This window comes from Phalacrocorax aristotelis, chromosome 3 (genome assembly GCF_949628215.1).
Source record: "Phalacrocorax aristotelis chromosome 3, bGulAri2.1, whole genome shotgun sequence".
Taxonomy (NCBI): domain Eukaryota; kingdom Metazoa; phylum Chordata; class Aves; order Suliformes; family Phalacrocoracidae; genus Phalacrocorax; species Phalacrocorax aristotelis.
This window is the reverse complement of record NC_134278.1, coordinates 67231057-67255728: the sequence shown is the minus strand read 5'-3', so window position 1 is coordinate 67255728 and position 24672 is coordinate 67231057. Positions and strand designations below refer to the sequence as shown.

At 41.8% G+C, this 24672-nt stretch overlaps 2 protein-coding genes across 3 annotated transcripts in view; one reads left to right on the top strand and one right to left on the bottom strand.

The window, feature by feature from the left end:
• The first annotated feature begins 706 nt into the window (after positions 1-706).
• On the top strand, positions 707-13044 carry FUCA2 (alpha-L-fucosidase 2). 2 transcript variants are annotated; one of them, XM_075087814.1, is made up of 7 exons: positions 707-1074; positions 3830-4017; positions 5703-6042; positions 6667-6877; positions 8278-8468; positions 9708-9816; positions 12111-13044. In XM_075087814.1, the coding sequence occupies exons 1-7, from the start codon at positions 878-880 to the stop codon at positions 12249-12251; spliced, it is 1377 nt and encodes a 458-aa protein (XP_074943915.1). In that variant the 5' UTR covers positions 707-877; the 3' UTR covers positions 12252-13044. The 2 variants fall into 2 exon arrangements, with proteins under 2 accessions (XP_074943915.1, XP_074943916.1); XM_075087815.1 differs by lacking the exon at positions 707-1074 and adding an exon at positions 2894-2985.
• A 365-nt stretch (positions 13045-13409) lies between these two features.
• The window catches only part of PEX3 (peroxisomal biogenesis factor 3), a 19626-nt gene continuing 8363 nt past the window's right edge, over positions 13410-24672 (bottom strand). Inside the window, exons 3-12 of the mRNA XM_075087816.1 lie at positions 24293-24374; positions 21060-21103; positions 19720-19844; positions 18287-18353; positions 18124-18178; positions 17690-17846; positions 16730-16800; positions 15771-15893; positions 14538-14634; positions 13410-14202 (exon numbers count right to left, since the gene is read on the bottom strand). Of these exons, the coding sequence (XP_074943917.1) occupies positions 14119-14202; positions 14538-14634; positions 15771-15893; positions 16730-16800; positions 17690-17846; positions 18124-18178; positions 18287-18353; positions 19720-19844; positions 21060-21103; positions 24293-24374 (905 nt within the window). The 3' untranslated portion in view covers positions 13410-14118. The remainder of the gene's footprint in view (positions 14203-14537; positions 14635-15770; positions 15894-16729; positions 16801-17689; positions 17847-18123; positions 18179-18286; positions 18354-19719; positions 19845-21059; positions 21104-24292; positions 24375-24672) is intronic.

The following is a 24672-nucleotide window of genomic DNA, read 5'->3' as shown; positions in this document are numbered from 1 at the left end:
CTGCCACCCATGATATGCAGCACAAACACAAAGTGCCATCTACTGAAGCAAGGCAGCTTCAGCACAGGCTTCCTCTGAAGCCATTCTAATGGTCAAGGAAGTACCTCCTGGACAGGCTTTGGGGCACCTCTCCACCCTGAAAGCCATCACATACTGGAGCTGCAGGGAAGGGAAATGGAAATGGAAAGGGGAAGGGGGAGAGAAAAGCCTGTGGTTGGAAGCAGGTGGGAAGGGCAAGTCCAGGAGGCTGCCGAGGCCACCTCTGAAGCAGATCCTGGCCGCAGATCCAAGACTCAGGCTGGCTCAGACTGCAGATCCAGCAGACCCGGGCAGGCAGCTTTCAGGCGAGCACTGAGGGAGAACGGCCGGTGCTCTTCTCAACGAGGAAAGCAGCACCGACGCGCACAGGGCCGACCGGCGGTCAGCCTTGGGTGTCAGGGCCTGGGGTGGGAGCGGGCAGGAGGAGCGCGGTGAGGTGTCGGCCAAGGCACAACTCAGTCAATTTTCTTTAAATACTCAAAACCCAGGTGACAGTTTGTCACCGGGCTACCAGGTAAAACGGCACCGACGGGGACGAGGCCCCCAACGGGTACCGCGCTTCTCCAGGCGGAGGCGCGCTGCCGGCTCTGCGGGCCGCGGCTCGGGCGAGCTGCGGCGGGGGGCAGCGCCGCGGCCCTCCACCGGCCGGCGGCAGGACAGGCTCAGCGGCGGCCGGAGGGCGGCGGTTCCGGCGGGGAGAGGAGAGGAGAGGACAGCCCGGGCCGGCCTTGTGCCTCCCGGACGGCCGGCCCACCCCGGCCGTGTCCCCCTGCCCCGGCGCGGCCACCCAGCGCCACCACCCTGAGGCGCCTCTACCCCCCAGCCCGCCGCCGCCGCCATGTCGGGCCCGCTGGGCCGCGCCGCGCTGCTGCTGCTGGGGCTACCCGGGCTCCTGCCAGCGAGGCCGCGCTACGAGCCCACCTGGGACTCGCTGGACGCCCGCCCGCTGCCCGCCTGGTTTGACGAGGCGAAGTTTGGTATCTTCATTCACTGGGGCGTGTTCTCGGTGCCCAGCTTCGGCAGCGAGTGGTTTTGGTGAGCTCCCGGCCGTGGCCCCCGCACCGGCCGCCGCAGCCTGCCCTCCCTGCCCCGCAGCCCCCTCAGGGCCCGGCGCGCCGGGGGCGGCTGGGGGAGGGGGGGGTCGCACCGAGATAGCTGCTCTTGCGGATGGGTCCTACCAGCGATGTGAGGGTTTGCTTGGATCCCTGCTGTTGGGGCAGGCAGGGTTGGGTTTGGTGCCCCACCCCCCAAAGCCATGATTAAGTTTAAAGCCCCCCTGCAGGCTGACCTTGGAGCTGAGGTGCGGGGGAAGAGGTGTATTTCCACCTGAGGCTGCGCAGTGAGGCCACGGGCTCTGTGGTGCCGTTTATGAAGGAAGTGGTGTTTGATGTGCTTCTGGTATGTCTGGCCATCTCTCTGCCTAGCCCTGAAGCTCTTGAATATGTTGGCTAACGTTAACCAAGCTAAGCAGAGAGCTTGTAGAGCTGCAAGATGGAGTTCCCACAGCGTTAGTGGAAGAGTCGGTTGAGTGGCAGGGGGAGACCTCTCCAGGGGCTCTCCTCAGGCTCTGTGGGGACAAGCGCTGGGGAACTCGCAGGCTCCCTGAAAGAGCCTTGAGCAGCTCTTGCAGGAGGGTCGTGGGACACTGCCTGTGGGGAGCACGGGAGCCCATCGCTCCATCCCTCCCTGCATCCCTGCTCTTGTTTGGCAGACTGCCTGCAGTTTTTGCATGCATGTTTTGTGCTGTCAATGGTTTTCTTCTTTTTTATTATTATTTTTATTAAAGGGTGCATTCCCCTTCAAAGAACCTAAAGCTCTGATCCTTGAAATAATTTTATCTCAGAGGCTGAGTAAAACCTTTGTTTTGTGAGTGTCCACTGGTTCAGGCCCTGTGGCTCTAAGCATTTTTTTGCTGTCTTCTTTCCATGCGCTACTGAGTAGTTCCTGTGTGACTTCGAGAGAGTCACATTATCATTTACAATATGAAGATAGCAGCAGCTCTGTGGCAGAGCTATGGTAAACCTTAAATGCAATATTCATAAACCAAACCAATGTAAATATAAACAAACCACAGTTTTCCGAAGGCAATTTTTTGGCCTGCTTTTTTCAGAATTAGTTCAAGGGTTTCAGCACTTTTTAAAATGTGGACTCTGTTTACTAATTAGTGACTTTTGGTGGCCAGGGGGGCTAGCTTTGAGTTCAAGTCTTACTCCGAGCGCTGCGCTCCGATACTGGTACACAGATTCAGGCTCAAACATTCATTTTTTTGTTGTTGTTCTAAAAAGACCCCAGAACACTCTAATGTAGTTGATGAAGTTGTTTTTTATATGCCTGTTGCCTCCCATCCTTAGGCATGTGGGCGCAAAGCTGCTTCAGGGCCTTCTGGCAGCATGTGCAGTCAGATGGCTGAGGTCCTGTGTTAGCAGCTTCAGATGGAAGGTTGTAAACTCTGATATCACCCAGCCTGTCCTCCTTCCCTCAGAGCTGCATAACCTTGGTCAGGATGTTTCTAGAACCTAATCCTGTCAGAGCAGAAATGCTCACATTGTTAGCCAACTATGTGACAAAGGACGAGAAGCAAGGATGTTATTTGTTTCTTTGTGCAATTACATACTTTAAAGTCAGAGGTGGTTTCTTTTCAGGTTCTTTTATGGAAGGAGGCTGTCTCAGCCTCTTTCTTCTTTCTTCCCCCCCTCCCCGGCTGCCAGAGATTGTTTGTTTATGCTGAAGTCTGCTTGGAAAGGTTACAACAATATCCATAGGTTACCGTGGTCTTACAGAAGTGAGGTCAGAGTCCAGCTCAGGACAGGAGAGAGAAACACATTTCAGACATTCAGATTCTGGCCTTCAGTTTCAGTTTGTTTTCATTTATGTCTAAATTTGCGAACAGGATTTTTGCTGCTTAGCTTAATTCATAGAAAGGAAAATGCTTTCAGACCCTTTCATGTAAGTATTAACAGTCACAATGCACATTGTTGTTAGGAGGTGTCCAGCAATAAGTCTGTTTATGCAGTAAGGACTGTTGCATGCTGTTTCTGGTTTTTAAGTCTGTGTGCACTGGTCCAGCAGACCGAGGCATGCTAGACGCATTTGTAAGTGTGCGGGGTTCTTGCAGAGGCAGGTCGTTGTTGGAGGACATGCCTTCTAGTAGGGTGCCTTTGCTCCAGAGCCTCATGTGTGCAGCCGCTGCAGGGCTCTGCAGTCACAGCGCTCTCCTGCTCTGGGGCCATGGGCATCTGCTCACGCGTCGAGTTGCTCAGCTGTGTTTGGCATAGGGGACTCTAGACCAACAGAGAGGTAAAGCTGTTGGCTTGCATGTTTATGGGCGGCAGGTGTTGCAGTGTGGGGGGCAGAGCAGAGGTGCCTGATGGCTGATATGTGAGACTTGAGGAGAGTGAGTTGTTAGTCCAGAAAAAGTGCATCCCTCATGCCACCTGGGCTGCTTATGTGGATCATGTACCTGTGCTCTCTAGTATGGTTTCGAGATTTGGGTACTGAATAAGACTGTCAGGTATAGTTGCTTTGTGACATTGCTCCAGATGAAACCCTGGGATCTTTCCAAAGTGGACTGCTTGAAAGAAGCAGAGCATGGGGAAAGAGGACAGAGAAAAGGAAATCTCCGATAATCAGCACTGCTATGTTCCGAAGCAGTTTTACCCCATTGCCAGTGTCATGTACCTCTAGTCCATGTGCCTCTCAGTGTGAACAGAAATAGGAGCTAATGATTTAAATTCTTTTTTCTTTGTCTAAAGATACACCAGCAGATGTGGTTTTGGTCTATACTTTGTAGGTGGTACTGGCAGAAGGAAAAGAAAGAGCCCTATGTGAAATTTATGGAGGCCAATTACCCACCTGGGTTCAGTTATGAAGACTTTGGGCCACTGTTTACAGCAGAATTCTTTGATCCCAACCAGTGGGCAGATATTCTGAAGGCTTCAGGTGCAAAATATGTTGTGTTAACTTCAAAGCATCACGAAGGTAAGTGGAAGGTTTGTGAATGTTAGAAATTGTTGCACTTCCGTCAACAGAAGAAAAATCCACATGACTTTACTGCCTGCTAAGAGAGAGAGAGAAAGCCAGGCAGGCTTACCTGCCCCAACCCAGCCAAAGAGGAAACAAACCACTTGAGAAACAGGCATGCATTTTCCTGGCGCTTACACAAATACTATGGCCATGAAGCTTGCACAGAAGGAGAAATAGATTGTGCCATTGTTCTCTTGCTGTAGGTAAGACAGCCTGAAGTGGTGGGGGCAGCTGAACTTCCTGCAGTAGCCATAGTTTATTTTTTGTTGTGCAGTTTATTGCTCAAGGAACCACAAAAGTGAATTCTGCGCTGCTTCATGTATGGAGAGCTGCTGTGTACAGGCAGTTACTGAGCTCCAAGGAATTTAGAAGTATGTTGCAGAAGTCAGCTTCAGAGTTGGAAACATACACAGGGTGTAGCTCTTCCTGATACAGTTCACAGAAGCCAAAACCTTGAACCAGGTCTGGAACTTTACCGGCACAACTGATTTTTGGCACTGTAATTTTAAGATACTCTGCAGAGAGAAGTGAAGGAAAAGAAAGTGGTTGGAAGGAAACATGGTAGCAAAGAAAGTATAATATACCAGGATGCAGTATGACAGTACAGCTAGTGAGTGTTGATGTCTGGGGAGATGTGGGTTCAAGGCTGGCAACTAGTAACTTGTGAATTTTAATCTCGGCTCTAACACATGTAAAATCTGGATCCTGATGATGCCTGTGGCGTAATTCCCAGTGACTTCAAAAGAACCATGATTCATTTAGTCTGCCCTGTAGCCTTGGGCATGAATTTTTAGCTTCTCTGTCTAGTCGATGCAATTTCATCTATCCAGTTCACAAAATTATTGCAAGATTTATTAGGCAGTGAGTATAAAGCAGTTTGAAGTTGAAAGTGAGGCTCCTCCGGCAGTGGTGTAAGTCTGCAGTGCAGTAGTACTTGTAAGTGCTGTGCTGGATTGCTGGATGTCTAAAACATTCAATCCCTCCTGATACTTACGTTTGAAAACCTGTTCCAGGAGTTTTTGTACTCTGCTTACATACATGTACTGAGTAGTTGATTGAGCTGCTACAAATGTCAGTACAAATGAAAAGTGAACACTTGCATAAGATCTAAACAGAAGGGAGGAGAATGGTCTTTGAATGGAAATGATTGCTTGTGCATTCTGCAACCGAGACAGTGTTTTATCTTCCAATTGTTGAATGTGTATTCACAGTTCAATTTGATACAATCAGTGAAAATGGAGATGCCTCAAAAGTTGCTGTATTTTTGGTTAATTTAATTGGGGCATATGAATGGAGTGAATAATTAAGGGGAAGGAATAATTATCCTAAGCAGTGCAGAACTGGAAAATGGAATGTTTTAGATAAAAATATAAATGCGTGTGTATATTTATGAAAAAATACATAAACGTATCTGGCATGGTGTTCTGATGTTATGACTACTATCATTGTGCATAAACAGATTATAGGCATACTCTATACCATGATAACAACATTATTATATATATGATTTTTATTATTTTGTATCTGTTTTTTTGCAACACGCTTGCAAACTACTTTCCAGAAGGAGGAAATATAACTTCCGCTCTTCTGCTTCCCTTTCTTATCCTTTGATTTTTTTTTTTTTTTTTTTTTCTTTTCAGGCTTTACTTTGTGGGGCTCCAAATATTCTTGGAACTGGAATGCTGTTGATGTGGGACCGAAACGAGATCTTGTGGCTGAACTAGCAGCATCAGTTAGAAACAGGACTGACTTGCATTTTGGGTTGTATCACTCCCTGTTTGAATGGTTTAATCCCCTCTTCCTTGAGGATGCCACCAATGTCTTTAAGACAAGCAAGTTTCCAACCAGTAAATCATTACCAGAACTCTATGAAATTGTGACCAGGTACCAACCAGAAATAATTTGGTCTGATGGGGATGGAAATGCACCAGATACGTACTGGAACAGCACCAGTTTCTTGGCTTGGCTGTATAATGACAGGTACATAATGATGCTGGTTTTAGGTCCTTATCTGAAATTCTGCTCTGTGTCTAGTTTGTCTCGTTTTCTGTATATTTTGTGTAACCTACTTTTGAGGATTCAACTAAATATTAATTTTCCTGAAATCTAGAATCCAGGTCTTTCCTAGAACTATCAAAGCTTGCTTCAGAAAAAGGCTGTTTCATACTTTTTTTAACCACATTTGCAGATTAATCTGTTAAGGTGGTATTGGCTATTCTACCTAGTCATATTCTTCCCTAGGTATTTTTTACTGCACAGACAAACAGGATAGCAGGATAATTGGAGAATATGGGTACACTGTTGTCATCGCAGACTGAACATCTGGCAGTGCATGTGAAGTGCAGGCTGATTTCTGGCAGACCTCCTGTGAAAGTCTGCAGCATATTTCCCTAAGAAATGCCAGCTGGACCTTTTGCTAGGAAAGGATGAGAATAAGATTCCTGAAATTGCACTTAATCTAATTATAATAAATCAATAGCGCAGAAGTCATCCTAAATGTTAGATTCTGGGAAGGAAGGGGTGTACGTGTGGGAAGGGATTACACTGGCTGTGACTGTATTTTTTAGAGTAAAAACCAGAAACTGAACATTTCTCTTTTTCCAGCCCAGTCCGGGACATGGTTGTGACCAATGATCGCTGGGGAGTTGGCAGCATCTGTACACATGGTGGCTTCTACACTTGTAGTGACCGGTATAACCCCGGCCACCTCCTGCCTCACAAGTGGGAGAACTGTATGACTATTGACAAAAGGTCATGGGGGTACAGGAGGAATGCACAACTTGACGATTACCTTGCAATCGAGGACTTGGTGAAGGTACAGTGGGACAAAGATGTTGCCCACAACTTCTGATTCTCCCTCCTGATCATTATATCATGCTACATAACATTTCAATTACGTATCTATTTTTATGAAAAAATATTATTTGAATTGAATAATGAGATGATGAAGTAATAAATCATTTTGTCCATTTGCAGCCTAACACTGGCGGGATGGAATATCCATGTAATTTTTACCAATTTTCTAGAAATGACTAAAAGAAAAATTATCTAGTAAAAATTCAGCCTGTTTCTTAGAAGCTGTTTCCCCTGTGAGTAACTGGCCAAAGACTGATCTGGAGAGACTCATAATTGCCTTTTCTACTAAGTTTTTCTAGTAACTGCACCTCTAAGTTGGTGAGAGGCAAACAGTTGCAGTTTCACATTTCCTGTTTAGGAACTCCTGATCGAAGTCTGCATCTTCTCCCCCTTCTAGCTAGGAACAGTTTATAACTTAATAGTCTTTTTACCTTGTAGCGAGAAACTTTCCTTTCATCCCACTTAATTTAAAGAAGAGAAACCAACACGCTTATTACAGACAAATAGATAAACACTAGCAGATGCAGACAGCTGGTGTTAATAGAGCAGTGGTTCCCTTTGCTAGTTCAAGGTATTAAAAAGAGATTTGAAGCTTAGGAAAAAATGAAAGGAAGCCTGATAAATCTTTCAGATAAATGCACTTAATTGCAAGATTTAGCTAGTGAGAGGAAGATTGATTGTTATTGTTGCTTAATCCAAATTTTTCCTAGCACAGTCCTTGCAAAAGATAATTGCAAATTGAAGTAACCTCTTTTCAGAGGCAGAAGGTTTACATTCATTCAGTAGCTTGTCTCCAGCTGTCCGTTCCTCAGACTTGTGCATCTCAGTCCACGATCTCTGGAGGGCAGTGTGGATGTGAACACAAATATTTATGGACTCTGTAGAAGGCTTCCTAGTATTTTACAGATGTCCCTGTAAAATAGGGAAAGCATCAAACAGAGGAAGAAGGAAGTTGCTTCTCTCAGCTTCAGTAAAAACAAAGTGGCATCTATTAGCCTTATTATCTTCTCTATAGAGAAACTATCTGTTGTTCTATTGGTAAAACCCTCATGAAATTCCTGCAGAAGTCAAAATGTTAACAGGATGTAGGATCTGATTCTAACATAGATTCAGTCAGACATATTGGTGCAAAAATGTATTTCGGGCTGTTTTCTGCCATAAAAATTGACAGCTGATCTTCATTCTATGAGAGCTTAAGTTTTGTACTGACTGTTGAGATAACCCCAAAGTCTAAAAGTGCAGCAGTAATGTGACTTGAGTTGATTGTTCTGACGCAGCGTGCCTGGCTTTAGAAAGAACTTCAAATGTATGATTTCATTAGCTGTAACCATATGTTCTATGTGTTTAAAAACATTTCAGCAACTTGTAGAAACAGTGTCTTGCGGAGGGAATCTCCTGATGAATATCGGGCCCACTCACGATGGTCGCATCACTGTTGTGTTTGAGGAACGCCTGAGGCAGATGGGCGCCTGGCTGAAAGTCAATGGAGAAGCCATCTATGGAACGAAACCGTGGAGAGCACAGAACGACACGGTCACACCGGCAGTATGGTAAGGCTACTGAATCAAGGTGTTGGCCGTGTAAAGCAGCAGCAGCGTATGTGGTGAAACGTTGAAATTCTTAATGACATGATGCTACAGGAATCACCATCTTATTGTACGCTGTGAATAAGTTAATCCTTTTGTCTGTTTAAGTAGCTGCACATAGAAATATGTATAAAACTGTAGGTAGACAATGGGTGTCAGGGAATGTAGTCTCAGGGCGATGCCAAGGCTGAAGGGAAGGTTGCAGGCGTTCCCTTGGCAATCTTGTGATTCTTAGTGTAGTTGGGAATAGAAACTAAACCAAAAAATATAAATCCAGAAATATAAAACTGCTATGAAGTGTTTATCTGTGCAAAGGAATACTTAATGTCACTGTTTAGAGAGAAAGAAGGGAGAGAAAGAAAGTGGAAATCAGTCTAGCATGTTCTGCGTTTCTTGTTAGGGTAAAAACGCATGGGAAGATAACAGCCATTGTTTGGTCACTAAAATCAGCCAGTCTCTGGACCTGCCTCTGCCTTTGTGCCTCATAACTGCTGTAATACCTTAATGATCCACCAGGCCTTGACCCCCTTCTCTGCCTCAGTGGGACTTTTGACTTCTGTTCCCAGTAAGATTTGGACATCTGGCGTTAACCTTGAAATGCTGAACTGTTTGTTGACTGTTTAGTAAAACCACTTCCAAGAGCAATAAAAAATTGTAACAAAATGAAGGACAGAGGGAGGAATGTGTCGAATGTATGCCATGAGATTTCCAAGGACATACTGTAGATAATGTCTGCTGAAATTAATTTAAAAACTAGCTGTGCAAGGTGGAAGCTTTATTTTCACACATCCTCTTGTTTAAAAATTTTTAGTGGAATGTCTGTATGTTTGTGTATAGATGTGAACTACCAGATTTTTCTGAATATAACCCACTAACCCACAATTATCTGTTAGTGATTCCCCCTGCGCTGCAAGTACCTCCTTCCTACATGGCTGAGCAGCAGTGAGTTGTTATATGCTTAGTACAGAGGTTAAATTCAGTTCTTTAATAGTCTCTTACCTCTAGTTTGTTGGAACATATTTCCAAGAAACAGTACTTCATTAAAGGCTAGAAGTTGTCTGAAAAGAGAGTCATGCATGTGAAAAGGTAGCTAATGCTGACTTTTCAAATCTGTTTTTCCAGTCATGAAAGCATTCTATATATCACTTCAGAAATTTTACAAGGACAAACTGACAAGCATTTCTGTTCCCCATTTCCAACCAGGTACACTTTCAGCCCTAAGGAGGACAAAGTCAATGCTGTCTTCCTCAGCTGGCCAGTCTCTGGGACTCTGGAACTTGGTGAGCCACAGGCTAAGCTTGGAGAAACTCAGGTAAAAGACAGCACATGCCACACTCCCCTCTCCCCGCCTTCCCATTTAGAACAGTGAGGCTTTTAACACACAGTTCATGACATGGACATACTCTGAAGGAAAGCACCTCTAGGATTTGTCATGGTCCATCAGCGTTTGTTTTAGTTTCTGGCATCTTTGGGAACGTGTAACTCTTAGGACAGAGTACATTGGAAGAGACCCAGCAGAATGTTTGTTTTCGTTCTGAGACCTCCTTGTCATAGTCCTCCCAGTGGGATGTTTCTTTTCCAACAAAAGTTAGACCAAATTGTTGCTGGGATATGTTTTACCTTGTAAACTAAGGATCATAAAAAGAGGCCAAGTAGCAGGAAAAAAACCTGCCACCCCTCTCATTTCCTGTGTAGACTCTAATTCAGCATGACCCTTCTTTATAAATAGCCAGCCTCGTGACTTTGGTGATACTGTAATTGCTGTAATGGTGCAGTAGTTTCAAGTCAAAGCCTTGCACAAAAGGAGAGCACACAGAGGTTTTCATTGCCCAGGGACAGAATGTATCTGTCATGATAGATTTTAAACTTGACTGCTTCATGGTTGCTGTGGCCAAGGCGGTCACCTATCTCCACTTCACCCACGAGACCCTCTCTGGTAATAAGCAACAAATTGAGGAAGGCACCCTTTCTGGTCAGTTCCCTTAGTACCTGTACCAAGAAGTTGTCATCCAGATGGTTTAGGAACCTTCTGGACTTGTTTGTCCCGGCCATGTGGTATTCCCAGTTGACATCTGGCAAGTTGAAGTCCCCCATAAGGACAAGGGCGGAGTACTTAGAGGCATCCCTTAGTTCCTTAAAGAATAACTCATCGATGTCATCCTCCTGGCTGGGTGGCCTACAGTGGACTCCCGTGACAACATCTGCTGGCCCTTAATCCTTACCCAGAAGCTCTCAACTGTACCATCGCCAACTGCTCTGTGCATTCCAGCTCCTCCGTTACATACAGTGCCACACCTGTGCCTTGCCTGCCTTGCCTAGACCTCCTGAAGAGCCTGTAACCATCCATGGCACACCAGTCACGGCCCTCGTTCCACCAGGTTTCCCATATGCCAATGATACCATGCCTCTGGGACTGGGCCAAGGCTTCCAGCTTCTCTTGCTTGTTCCTCATGGCACGCTTATTTATGTAGAAACACTTCAAGTGCGGTTTGTTGTGCTCATTGCGATGTGGAGCAGTGTGAAGAGTCTCACTAGCACGCAGGTCTTTGAACTTTGGCATGTCTTCCCATTGCCTGTTGCTGACTAGCCCCCTCCTCCCCTTCCAATCCAGTTTAAGGCTCTGTCAATCAGCCCTGCTAGCTGCTGAGCAAAAACCCTTTTCCCCTTCCGAGAAAGCTGCATCCTATCAGATGCTCAGTAGTAAGCCAGTGCAACCCTATATGCGTGTCTTGGGCAGAAGTTGAGGACACTGATGCCGCACCTACGCTAGCACGTAGTGTAACCCAATGGAAGCAGATTTACAGAGCAGAAGAGCTGGTGCTCAGGACTTAATAGCAACACTGTGCATTTAAGGTGGGGATTCATTTTGGTTTAGCTCTGTCCTGGTCTTGTGCACTGGATGACCACTAGCTGCTGAAATGCATTAATGGTGTTTATCTAGACTGTCTCTTCTGGTCTAGTTCCATATGAAGACTCTAGTGCCAAGACAGTTCTGCAGTAAGGAGGAAACCTAGACCATATGTGCATAAGAGTAATGTTCCTCAGGGCCAGAGACTGGGCTTCAGCTGCTCCTATTGCTTTTCAATGTCTCTTTCAATATGCCTATTTTCAGCATTTCAGCAGCTGGCGTGAGTCTCACTATAAAGCCTATTTGTGTGTTTTTAGTGGAGAGGTTCTTCAGGTCAGCTTTGTTCTGAGATACCTGGCCGCACTCTGTAAGAAATATTGCTTACTCAAGATGACAAGTTCCACCATGGGAAACAGGCATTTCAGAAATGGGTGATACAGAGCTGTGTACTGTGGTACCTGGATTCCTGCTGAGACTCAACTCCCATCCCAAATACTTCTGAAGAGTGGTTATGTACCACTTACTTACAGACCTAAGTCCTGCTCAAGACCCAACATCACTAGCTTTATTACTTATCTACTCTGCAAGTATTTTTCTCCTACATTTAATTGTTGTTTTTATCATTTATTTGGTTGTAAGTGGCATTTAAGGATAAATGGATAGTAAAGTAGCCACAGAACAATTTTTTTTGTTAATTTTGCTATTATATGCACTTAGAACAGTGCCTTTTCAAACTATTGTGTCTGTTTCTGTCTCAGGTAAAGCTGATGGGCTACAAGGAACTGCTGAAATGGGCTGCACTGGGAGAAAAGGGAATGGTGATCGCTCTACCTCAACTAACACCTCAGCAATTGCCATGTCAGTGGGGCTGGACTTTGCGACTGACTGCTGTCAGCTGAGCCACAGGCTGCTGGAACCTTGGGTCGCAAGGGAGGCTGATGTTTGCCCACTTTCTCAGCACTGGCTTCTAACTCTTGCACTCGCTTGGCTGAGAAACATCAGCACTTCCACTTTTTTCTGAAAGGTGGGCTGTTATTGAAGGATGGAACAGAATGAACCTCACATGAAAGCTAGCACTCGATAGTTGAAGCTCTGCATAGAATTTGTTTCTTTGAACTTGTGTGGAAAAACCAAGCATCTACCTTGACCTCTCTCCTTTTTTTAGCCCGTTTCTTGCCAAGTTACCTGAAAAATGGGGGGAGGTGGAAAACAGGCACTAACTTTCTCATGACTTTAAAAAGAACAAAGCTGGGTGAAGCCAGCACTCAAATGTATGGAAGTTAGATTTCCTGCACTGAAGGTACACAGCTGAATTCCACAAAGCTGTACAGTAAAAACTGTCAGTTTTAGAGAAAAACTTTCCAGTTGTGTACAGCAGCTGGCATTTTCAGCTGAGTAGGGCAAGGTATCTGCAAGAACATTCCTCTCAGGGTTAGGAATTCATCAAACACAGGGAAGCAATGCACATGTACATCTTCATTTCTCATAATGAAAATCATTAACAACAGGAACAGGTAAAATTAATTCTGTCCATTTTGGGGATACAAGTAAAGCGTGAGGGTTTTTTTGCTGTTTTGTATAATTTCACATGGTTAAACCTGACTCTTGTTTACAGCCCTTGTTTTTACAGTTACCAGGGTGCCTGCTGTGGACTATTAAACAAAACACATACTTCAGTGGCTAACTTCTTTTTTTTTAAAAAAAAAAGGCAATCAGGGGTTGCTAGGGATCCTCAACTTTGGCAGACAGACAACAGTTCAAGCTGAGGGTACATCACATCCAACTTGAAAAATTCCCAAACTCATCCTGCGTCAGGAGGCGTAGGGACGGACCTGCAGCGTCAAGTTTGCAAAAGGGGAGGTAGAGGACAACAAAAAGCATGAGTGGTTTCAGTGTAGAGATCAAAGGTTTATTTTTCCTGAGTAATGTTAATAAGTGCAAAACTATTACTGAATAAGTTATCTTTATCCTTTCAACTCTGTCAAGATTATAAGCGATGGGCCAAAAGAGGTTATTGCCGTTCCTGCTAGCTAGCAATGTTAATACACACACAAATGTTACATTAAAATATTTTATTACAATACAGACAGTTGGGCTCAAAATTAATACAAATTAAGATAAAATATTTACAAGATAATGTGTACAGCATAGCTGTTTGAACAGCATAAACGAGAGAACCTCTAAAAATCCACATTCCTTTAGTATTAGGTAAGAGAGAGCACTCCCCCAGCTTGTTCAAGAGGAACACGCATCAGTTGGCAAAGGCTTTCTGAAGAAGGAGGGACTCTTTGGAATAACATTTGTGAAGGTAAGGGAAACAAAAAAGTTTTCTTTTATAAAAAGAAAAATTTGGGAGAAGAAGAAAGAAGCCTTACTTCAACTCTGCTCCCTGGGCTATTCTTGGATCACCATCATAACTTTTTTCCAGAACTTACACACCCCAGGCAAACAAATGGGTTTTTAGTAACTTGTCGTGATATGGCCACCAGATGCCTTTCAGTAAAAAATAATCAAATGAATTATGGAAGAGTTTAACTACTTTTTTAATAGAAAAGTCTTTACATACAATGATTCTTTCAACATGAGTATTTTTAACAGGTGCTTGAAACAGAACTGTATTACAAGTATGGCCTTGCTCGCTCTTCCTTCAGAATGTTCTTTCTGCTGGTCTACTGCTCCTACACCAGTATAAAATTAACCCAAGGCTCATCAGTAGTCACAAGGGAGTTGTTATAAATATCCAATCTATTCCTATAAATGTGCAGTTCATTTCTCTAGTTGCTGAGGGGTACTAAAAGCTTCATAAACATTAGCAGCAAAATCTTTCACTTGTTCCATCATCAACAGGTCCTGGAAGAAATTTAAAAGAACAAGTCTGCTTAATCAAACACATCTACCACTGATCTGGTTTTGCTGCAGTATGTAATTCATCCTGAGAAAAACACCTGGCACTCCCACAGAGACCTAACTCAAATTTCTTGCTTTAGAGTAAGGTTTATGGGCAGAACCTCAAGTAGAACCAAGTCGAGAGACCTTTTTGTGCTTCCACACAGTTTAGCAATTGTTTCTACTTTTTTTTAAAAAGCCACTGAAATTAAACAGAATGAAGTATGTTATGAAAAAGAAATGTACAACATTCATTTCAAAATTTTACTTGGGATATTTTAAATAGGTGAGATTCTTACCTGAACAAAGTGACTGGGTGTTTCACTGCATACTGAATGGATCTGCCCATTTATTATTGGAATTATCTTGGCTAAAGGAAGACTGACACTGGAAAGACTAGAAAAGAACAAAAAACGTTGACCTAGACTGGCTCTGACATTAGTAAAGCCACTAAACTGACTATTACAATTCTAAATAATTACTACTTCAACAGTAAGGGTTGTAAGACCACAAACTAAAACATAGAGATGAAGAGTTCCCCCCCCCAGTCAAGTCTTAATAAAGAAAAGCACCAAAGCAAGTTTCAGTTGCTGTTCCTATTACATACAGGTTCAGGCTTGCTTCTCATGCAAGAGAAATATGGTTTAGCCAGAGCCTTCAGATGCGTGTGCGCGTAAACGGGTGTTAGAAGTGCCAGTCTACAATCTCATGCTATTTCAAACTCTAAACCAGGCTAAGGACAGACAGCCAACCTACAGCCTTTGGGATATTCTAAGTGGTGTAAAGAGTATATATTTAAATAAAAACATTACTTTCTGAGAGCCATCAGTTAGTAAAATAAGCATACATAAATCCAGTTAATTCAAGGTTTTAATATTTTTGAAATCATATTTCAAGGATTCAAACTCAGCTTTTGGAACACTCTTGCTGCACTGTTTAAAACCAAAGTTAACTTCAGAATAAAAGCTATTTTTGAACAGTCTTCTAGGAAAAGGCAGAATATTCTGAACATCAGTACCTTTTTTCCAGCATACCAGCAACGAACCTAAAGCTCTGCAGGTGCTTTGGCTACGTGTATTTGGAGAACCATGCCAATTGCCCGCCTTCCTTGAGAACTACAGCAACTGACAGTGGGAGCCTGGGGCGTGCAGAGCTCATCTGCTAACGGGCGGGGAACGCTATCTTTCTCACAGCCTCGCAGGGGAGGTACTGCAGTACATCTGTCAGTAGCCACCACCCGCAGGGTCTGCCCTCCTTAGCTAGAAAGGCGGTCTGCTTGTACAGCCTCGGCAAGAAGTGGGAAGTGTAGGCCTTCTGATCTCTACTTGCAGATCTGCAAGTGATGGTGGGAAAGATACCTCATGTGAATTCCAGCAGCTTCATGGGTGAAGCGAGGAGACTGTATTTACTCTTGAAAAGCAAGAAGCAGAATCCTTTCCAGTGTGAGAACTTCAAGTAGGCAGGAAAATAAAAATTCACTCTGAACCCAAAGCATCAGTCACATGAGAAACACAACAAAAAAACACATTTACCTATTTACAGAGCCATTCTGAGAGAGGTCCTGTTCAGTAGGTCTGAAAAACTCTGCCATGTTGTCCAGCAGTCGACTGAATCCTCTATTTAAACACGTGCTTAAAACTGTACTGAAGTCCGGACTGGGAGGCAGAAGCGGGGGGGAAAAGTTTAAAAAAAAAAAAAGGTTTGATTCCTGGAATTTATTTTTTTCAAACTAAAAATGCTGCAAGTATTCAGTGCCACAGATGTCCCTCCCATAAAGGAAGATGCGTGACCCAGACAAAAGGCCATCAGTATAGCCACCTCAAGAAACACCAGCTCCCCAATATCTCCACAGCAAACCAATCAATAACCTACACTCTACCCTAAGGTTACTAAAAAAACAGATAGATCTAAAGCATTCCTCTCTTCTCTATTTCTTGCTATGTAATAACATATAAGGGACTTATTCTTAAAATGCCCCAGAAGTCTAGCAGCTAAGTTTTAAGAGTAGTTTGGCATTTGGCTCAATTGCCTCATATTCAACCTTTACTATAGAAGCCTCACTGGTAAAAGGACACACACAAGCACTCTCAAACCCATGCATTTAAAATAAATTCTGATAAGCTAAAACTGGTGTTAATTTTATCAAAGCAAGTAAACACAATAAAATTACTCTCGATTTACCCTGCTTTAGTAGAATGGAAGTACTCCTCTGTTCCTGCATAACTACAGAACAGGTGAGGAAGGGGTAAGGGGGTCTGACTGGGAAGGACCTCCTGGTCATCTTGTTAAGGCAGGGCTATTTCTTACAAATGAGTTTCAGAGCTCTCAAATTTTGAAAATCCCAGCCTACGATTAGTGAATATAAAAATTTAATGCGGTAGAGAGGTCACATTTCGCAAATGAAAGCTGACGGCTTTTATATGAAAGCATTTGTCTTATATAAACAATAGTTGTGAGGAGTTTAGTATGAATACAAGGTATTTCTCTATACCTTTCTAGCATGTCTCTGGTTTCATTAAGTAATTTAATTGTAGCAATGTCTCTTTCTGTGAGTCCACAGGCCTAGAAAAAGCAAAGACAGACATTTAGTAAGAAATCTGTTGGCAACTGTAAGAATAAGAGTAGAAGAGTTTTTTACCATGGAATTAATTCAAGATGTATAAGTCAAATCATTTAAAGTAAAATATTTAGTGTCATAAATCAGATTCTTAATATATAATGTTCTTATTTTCCTTTTAAGTGGTCAACTTAGGATATTGTTTTTTAACTAAAAACAATATTAACAGGAAATACCAGACTAATTGAGCAAAGTTTTCCACTTCTGACCTCCAAAACTGAAATAAACCCCGCATATCAGCTTAAGGAAAAGGGATAAGTACGTGCAGTCACACACTGAAGCCTAAGTTTCTTCTTTATACTAATATAGGACCAAGTTACGAATGAGTTTTCTCCAACCGGTGGTGTGGATGGAAACAAACACCTTCAGAAAATTTAGGAAATTACTTTCATGTTACAACTGAGATTAGATACACCCTTCTTTTGACTCCTGTACATTTTCCAGCCCAACACAACAAAGGGCTCCAGCACACCATGACCTTCTGGGGCATCAGCCACGATGCTACGCTTGTCCATGATCTTTGCTGGTGCACAAGCGTGAGGCAACACAGCTCGGGGCTGAGCTAAGCTGCACTGTGTTGCAGCATAAGTCACAGGCTAAAAGCAGTAATTGGGCTGTTTCTGAGCTCAAAGCTAGCACTGACGATGACACTCGTTTTCAAACAAACCTGAAGAAAGTAAAACTTTACTTTGCCTAGATTAAAGAGATAAGGATGAAGAAAAGATGAAGGAAGAGGCCTTGCCATTTGTTAGAGGGCTGTTAAGCACCCTTCCCTCCCCAAAACAAACAAATGCAGAATGAAAAGAAGGTAGGTGAAAGAAACCAAACAAGTACCTGGGTAGCCAAGGGGTTTTCTTCATCTGGCATCAGATAATGGCATAAGGGAGAGTAAGATACAATCTGATCTGAATCTTTATGTTCCACTACTTTCCTGATCTCTCTAAGTTTCTGTTCCAGCTCCAGAAGAGACAGGGTGTGCTTAAGAGAAATACTGGAAAGGAAGAAGACTACAGTGTCACTTGCAAAATGGATAATGACGCTTTGTCTTCCTACTGATAACACGTTCACAGTAACAGGATCCCAGTCTGCTCTACTGGTTTGCGCTGGCAGACATAGCCTGCTACAATAAAAAAGTTGTTCTGGAAAGTCAGTACACCTTCCTTCCCCTTCCCCCCCCCTTTTTTTTTATTCTAATATAACTCATTGTTTCGGCAACAGTCATCACAATAAAACTTAAAAGCTAACCACAGAGAAATACAGTCTCTTACCTTCCAAAGACTTTATGCACAGCTTGTTTAACAATAGTTATCAACTCAGTCAGTCCTAGAAGGAGGAAAGTATCAAAGTTATTCTAAATATTTGCTCAAGTCTAGAAAAAAAGTAAAAAGGCAGAATTTTATAGGTGTAGTTAGCTCATAATAAGCACCATACCATCTCCTAAAAGGTGCTGAATACTTGATAAATATTGCTGCTGAACTTCAGGGGGAGCTAGTGGTGTCTACAGGAAAAAAGAAAAAAACACAAACCAACAGTTCTGTGACATGTCAACATTAGAGACCAATGCAAAAATAATTTCAAACAGGTTGTGACCAATTTCCTTCACCTTTATAATACCCTGCAGCAGGTGGATTCCCTGACTCTCATGCAATTCTGTAGCTTCTGACTCTCTTCCTGTCATCAACCCATGGATAGTTCGTAAGTCCTATGGGATTCTTCTTCAATACTACACAGATCTCTCTTCCATCTTCAGTGGCACAGGAAAATCTTTCACTTTTCATTCATGTATAGGAAAGTCTCTTAAAGAAACTGCATTGCAGGTGCAACTAGACTCTCTACAACCCCAAAAATTAAACCTAGTGGAATAGGATATTTATGCTCAACCCTAACAAAAGCCTGTCTGATAGAAAAGAAGCTTTCTGGAACTGAGACAGGATCCCAGTTTGCTCCAGCAGAGTGCCTCAGTTGGCCCTGTCAACCCCATTCTCTACTGGAACAATAACAGAAAGGAAACACATTTCTAGTCCACGCTCATCTTGCCCTTTTAAAAGAGCTTTTTCAGGTTTTACAGAATGAAGCATGACCTCCATCAACCCCAGCCTCCTTAATGAAAACTTTCCTCAGGCCTGCCTTGACATCCTGTTCCTTGACTCTCAGCAGGAGCTATCACAGAGGGGCACACAACAACTAGTCAAAGTTTGTAACCATTATTTTCAGATGAGCCATCCAACAATTTGCAGGTCTTACTCTGCACAAAGGGTATGTGCTTACTGTGGGATTGATCTATTTTTATTGAGCAGTGATAGATATACTATATAAAAAACCAAGTCTTCTACCTTGCTTGGCCCCACCAAGAGACATTTAGGTAGATAGCCTTTTGGAGTTAAACAATATAGCAAGAATTTCAAAGACAACTTTTTCCTTCTTTAATCCTAGGAAAATTTAACTGTGGGAATTAACATATGTGCTTGGAAGACCTAAACATTTATATACATTTGTACACGTTATCTTGGATCATTCACACAGTATTACTGTTTCACAAAAGATTAATAAAAGAAATTATTTTATGATGGTGTTTAGATACAAAGTAACCTTCTTTAAGCAATACAAATGCAGACAAAAGGTATTCTTCAATATTGCTAGTATTTTCTTAAGCAACAGTGTCACTGAATCACCTGAATTTAGAGGCTATTAAAACACATCAATATATGTTACTTCCAGTAATGCTTCCACATCTCCAACTCTTACAAGAGCTCTTGGTTTCATTCTAATGCTCCTAAGCTACGAGCTTTTTATCTCTCACTAAATAATTCTTTCACTTCCAAGAAAGTGGAAGTTCTACCTTTGAAACAAAACAAGAAACTTACTGTGCCATTTTTGCAGAGCGCAGCATTATCTAGGTAGATGTAACCGCCAATAATATTTAACTGGACTCGCAAAAGAACTACTAGCATACAGGTACTATATACAGCTACAATGCTTCTTGTGAAACCTTGAAAAGAGAAAACAAAATAACTTCAAAGTCAAAGAAATAAGGGTGAGTCAAGGAGGGAGAGTGCTCTCCAAGACTCAAGAAGTGCTGATAACTTTTAAATACACAGTCACATTCCTCTCATTGGTTGTCATAACACATTCTCACAACACATACCCAAGATGGTCACGAGTCTAAATGTGCTGGATCTACATCTACAGTGTCCCATTTAAAGTCCTATATTCATATTATTTTGCATGTTACACAAGTTATTTTGGAAAAAAAAATAAAAAATATAGAAGTTGCTCCAGAAGGAAAATGGATGTACTTGCAAATCATCTTTCTCCATTAGGCCAGGAAACACTCCCAGTATGTTAGCCCTCATCATGCAATTAAGACACAGAAGGCATAACAGCAGCTTGGGAGAAAAAAAGCTACCTGAGGCAGAAGCAGCTAGTATCTAAAGAAAGAAAATTAAAATGAACATCAGCTACCAGCCACTAGGCAACAGAGAATGTGTGGAAGAAGGGACATGAATAAATATGGATGAATGCTGAGTAGCAAGGACATGGGAAGCAAGGAGCCAGATCAAAAGTAGGATCTGTACGGGTGTTGTGAAAAGCAGAAACGAAACAAAAAGGAAGGAAAAACAAAACCAGGGAGGTGGCAGGGATAACAAATGGCGCCAAGGAATCAGAAGTAGTAAAAAAGCTCAGTAGTATTCACTACATAATTATTTGACTTCACTATTCTTCCTTCCCTTCCGCTTCCATCAGCCAATAAATAAGAAGATGAACCGAGGGGTTCATAACCACTGCTATGGCGGTTATCTCCAACAGGCTGGAAAAGAGGAAAGTGCTGGCCATGTAAGGGCTGGCCTACATTTCTGATTGAAGTTTTCTGTTAGGTTCAGCACAGAACTTTCCAAAAGACTAGTGTTATTTTTCTGTGATGGCAAAGAAAGTTCTCACAAAGTTTTCTTGAGTATTGTAACATGAAGGCCAACAAAATTCTTCACCTTCGTCTCTGAGCTTCTAACTTCCCTCAGGGCTATGAAAAATTCATGAGGAGCTTTTGGGAGGGGGGCAGGGAGGAGATTTGTCATATACTGTGTCACACTATCTTCATATCTACTGAAACAACAACCCAGTGTAAAGTGTGCATTTTAAAGGAGGTGAAAGACATTTTAAATTTATGCTAAGTATTATGCAGACAGAATCTTTCATTTCCACTTACTTATTATCTTTAAATCTTCCCATATTTCTAACTTGTTTGCTGGCCTGTGGGAAAAATAAATAGAAATATTAAATATCAAAAAGTATGTTTTCCTTGGAAATTAACAAACATGTTAAATGAAATACCGGTGCTCTAAGGTGAGCTCATTTAGCTACTAAATTTTTCAGATCGGATTCATGTCTACATTGATTTGCCTCATTCAAGAAAGCAGTATATATACAACACGCTATGAAGTCACAGAAAAGATATTCGAACTCTAACCTATAAATGTTGTAGTTCATGATGTCAGTTATACACTTATATTATTAATTTTGAGTTACTGTGCTAAGCGGTCAGAAAAAGCCCACTGATGGTAGATACAAAGTGGACTTTCTGGGGCCTTGATCCTGTATATACTTAATGTAGGCCTCAGTTCAGTAGGGCTTTCTGTACCCCCCTCTGTATAATGAGAGCAGGACCAGAATTTCTATATCCTACCTTCTTGCAAGATTTACCGTTGCCTGACTTGGTTTTAAAGTTCAGATTTGATCATCAAAAAATAAAAAGATTGTGACCATCTGTAGAAAAGAAGCCTTGCGCCATCCACACAAATTCAAGTTGATCTTTTTTCTTTTGTTGAGGTGTGTTTACTTTTTTGACCTGACTGATTCCTAAAATTTTGTATATTCTGCAGTCAAAAGAGCAAGGCTGTAGATTGCATACGTGCACCTGAACTGCCTAGGTTACACTGTATATTTATAACTACTGCCACAGGTAATGTTAGCAACATAGCAGCAGTAGCAGAGATGAGAGCAAGCTAACCATCCAAAAAGTTTCACTGGCCATTCTCGCCGGTTAAGCGCTGTCACTAAGGAATGGCTACTGTATCTCTATCGTGGAAGCAGTAATTTGTGACAGTCACTTAGAGGAGCATTTGGTAGTGTCTTAGGATCAGAATTAACACTTAATTATTTAGGGCAGGCAGTTAACTCATGCTTAGACTTTACAGTAACCTAGTTTATAAAAAATACTACACTTTTCACCAGAAAACATTTCTTTTTACAGGCACAATTAACTATTGAGGAATGTTTTAATCTGTCTGGAATAAACGTGTACTCTGGCATTAGTTTGACCGTTATCTCACTTACATAAACAATGAATTTTTAAGCTCACCGCTATCAAATAATGCAAATGCCCTGATATAATAAACTATGAAGTCTACAACTCCAAAAGTAAAGAGACAGATTAAAGAAAGGATAGCTGGAAGAGACACAAGGATCCATGGCACATACACAAACAGTTTATATACTTCACTTTTTGCAAGATAAATCAACAGTTTTAAAAGCTATTTCAAAGCAAAACAATGGAAAAACTGTTAAAAAAACTACAGTAATAATTCTATAGATAAAACACATAACAGGACTCGAAACCATGTTTGTTGCTTATGTAAGTTTTCCATGCCAACTGAAGAGAGAAAGAGAAGCCAATGCATCAACGTCAGCCAACTACATTTGCACCTATTATGTCAAAACATTTTGTAGAGCTCACGCTTACAAAATTTCTCCTCACAACATAAGGCAACAGCCAGGTAACAGTTTAAGTCTGCAAGTATTAAGCCTAACAGTTGAAATGGATTTTTCAGCCTTCATCTGCTGCAATTTACTAAGACTCAGCTGCTACTCAGAACTCAACTTTTAGTTCACATTTATTTATTTGGAAAACCGCTATCTGCTATGGAAGCAAAAGCCAATGCAAATAAAAAAACCCACAGGTTTGGAATAAAGCTCAGTGCTGAATAGGTGGAAGATACACAACACCTGCAAGGTACAGCAGCAGGGACTTCACCTCATCTCATTCAATCACATCCTCAGCACAAATCAAAAAAGGAAGCATCAAGACACGAACTCCACTGTAAGGTGGCACTCCCAATGGACACCCATGCTTACAGGATACTGCATGTAACCAGCATTTAAAAAAAAAATATTTGTTTTCAGAAATGTGTAACAATAATATCAGAAAGTCTCATCTCTATTTTCAGTGGGATTACTGGAATTCAGAAGCATGTCACTGTACCTGTTAACTGTTTCAGCTAGTCAAACAAGTTAGGGACACCAGATATATTTTGATAGAAGAATGCATGCGAAAAAGAGCAAACAAAGGCATTATATGTCTTTGCCACTGAACAAAGAATTACAGGCCTTTGTAGACTATTTTGCTGCACTGTCCAGAAGACAAATCTGGTGATCCACAAGATCTCTTGTTCACTCCATGAGTAATGACACATTATTAAATATTCCATTAAAATTAACATTTCCTAATATCTTGTTGTTTTGGGTAAATAATATTCAATTACAGTTGCAAATTCTGAGATAATCTGTTATAAAAACATTGTTCAGGCTGCAATTCCCACTTCAAATATCACATTCTGTTGCCTTGCTGTGGGAGTTTTTTGACCGAAAAAAGACAATGACTGGGTAGGTAGTCTATTAAATGCTGGTCAGCTGTTATAGCTATATAAATAAGCCAGTGGGAGGTAAGCTAGAAAGGCAGTCTAGAGCAAGTCAGAAACCCTGTGTTAACTGCCTACATAACACTTTTACTCCATGCCAAATGCCAAGCAGCTTACTCTACTTTCAAGGTATGCTATCAGGCACTTTATGTATTTAAAAATATGCTATTTGTTCCTGCAGTTGTAAGAAAACCAAAGGTGTTTTCTGACAGGGAAGCATTCCTCTTAATGTATGACATGCCCCTATTTGTTCTACTTCAAAAAGAAAAAAAAAAATTACTTCTCATAGCTTACATCCACTTGCAATCTCATCTTGGATACTTTCCACTACTATTCACATCTGACCTTGATAAGATTACATAAACTTTTTTTTTACAAAACACAACATCAACAACTCAGTCAAGATACTCTGTTCTGTCTGAGAGGACTAGATCATGTTAAGTGCTGTAGCTGCCTATCTTACAAGCATTTCAACGAAAACCATGGCTCTCATTGCAGCATCTTAAAGGAACTATTATTTCTTTTAATGTTTGGAAAACGCCAGCCATACCTATCAAAATACATCTAACATGACACAAAATATTTACATAGTGTTTTCAAAATACTTTAAGACTACTGACTCAATGGGACACAGAACCAAAATCCTGCATGCTTTCTACACTATAAATACGGAATTTGAAAAAAAAAGGGCTCATCTTGTGATCAAAACAAGTGATCTTTAACACAATTAACAAAACAGTCTTACCTATTTTTAAGAAGGGATGTGAGACTCTCAGAATTTAATTGATGCATTAAGGCATCCCTCAATGTTGGAAGCATTGACAGCACTGTTATTAAAAGAAAAAAGGGAAAAAAACCTGTCAACAAAAAAAAATCATCATAAACCTATCCCCAGCTCTCACTCAATAGCTGCTATACAATGTAAACCGCATTGCTCAACAGGCAAAGCTAGGAGGCTGAACAAAGTAGCTGTGTAGCTTACTAACATGTTATAAGGAATAAAATAATCCTGCTGTAAAATCAGAAAGCTGGGTGCTGTTTCACACCTCAATACCACATGTAGTTTAGGGAAATACACAAAGGGTCCTGAAGTGACAAAAAATGATAACCCAGACGTATATCTGT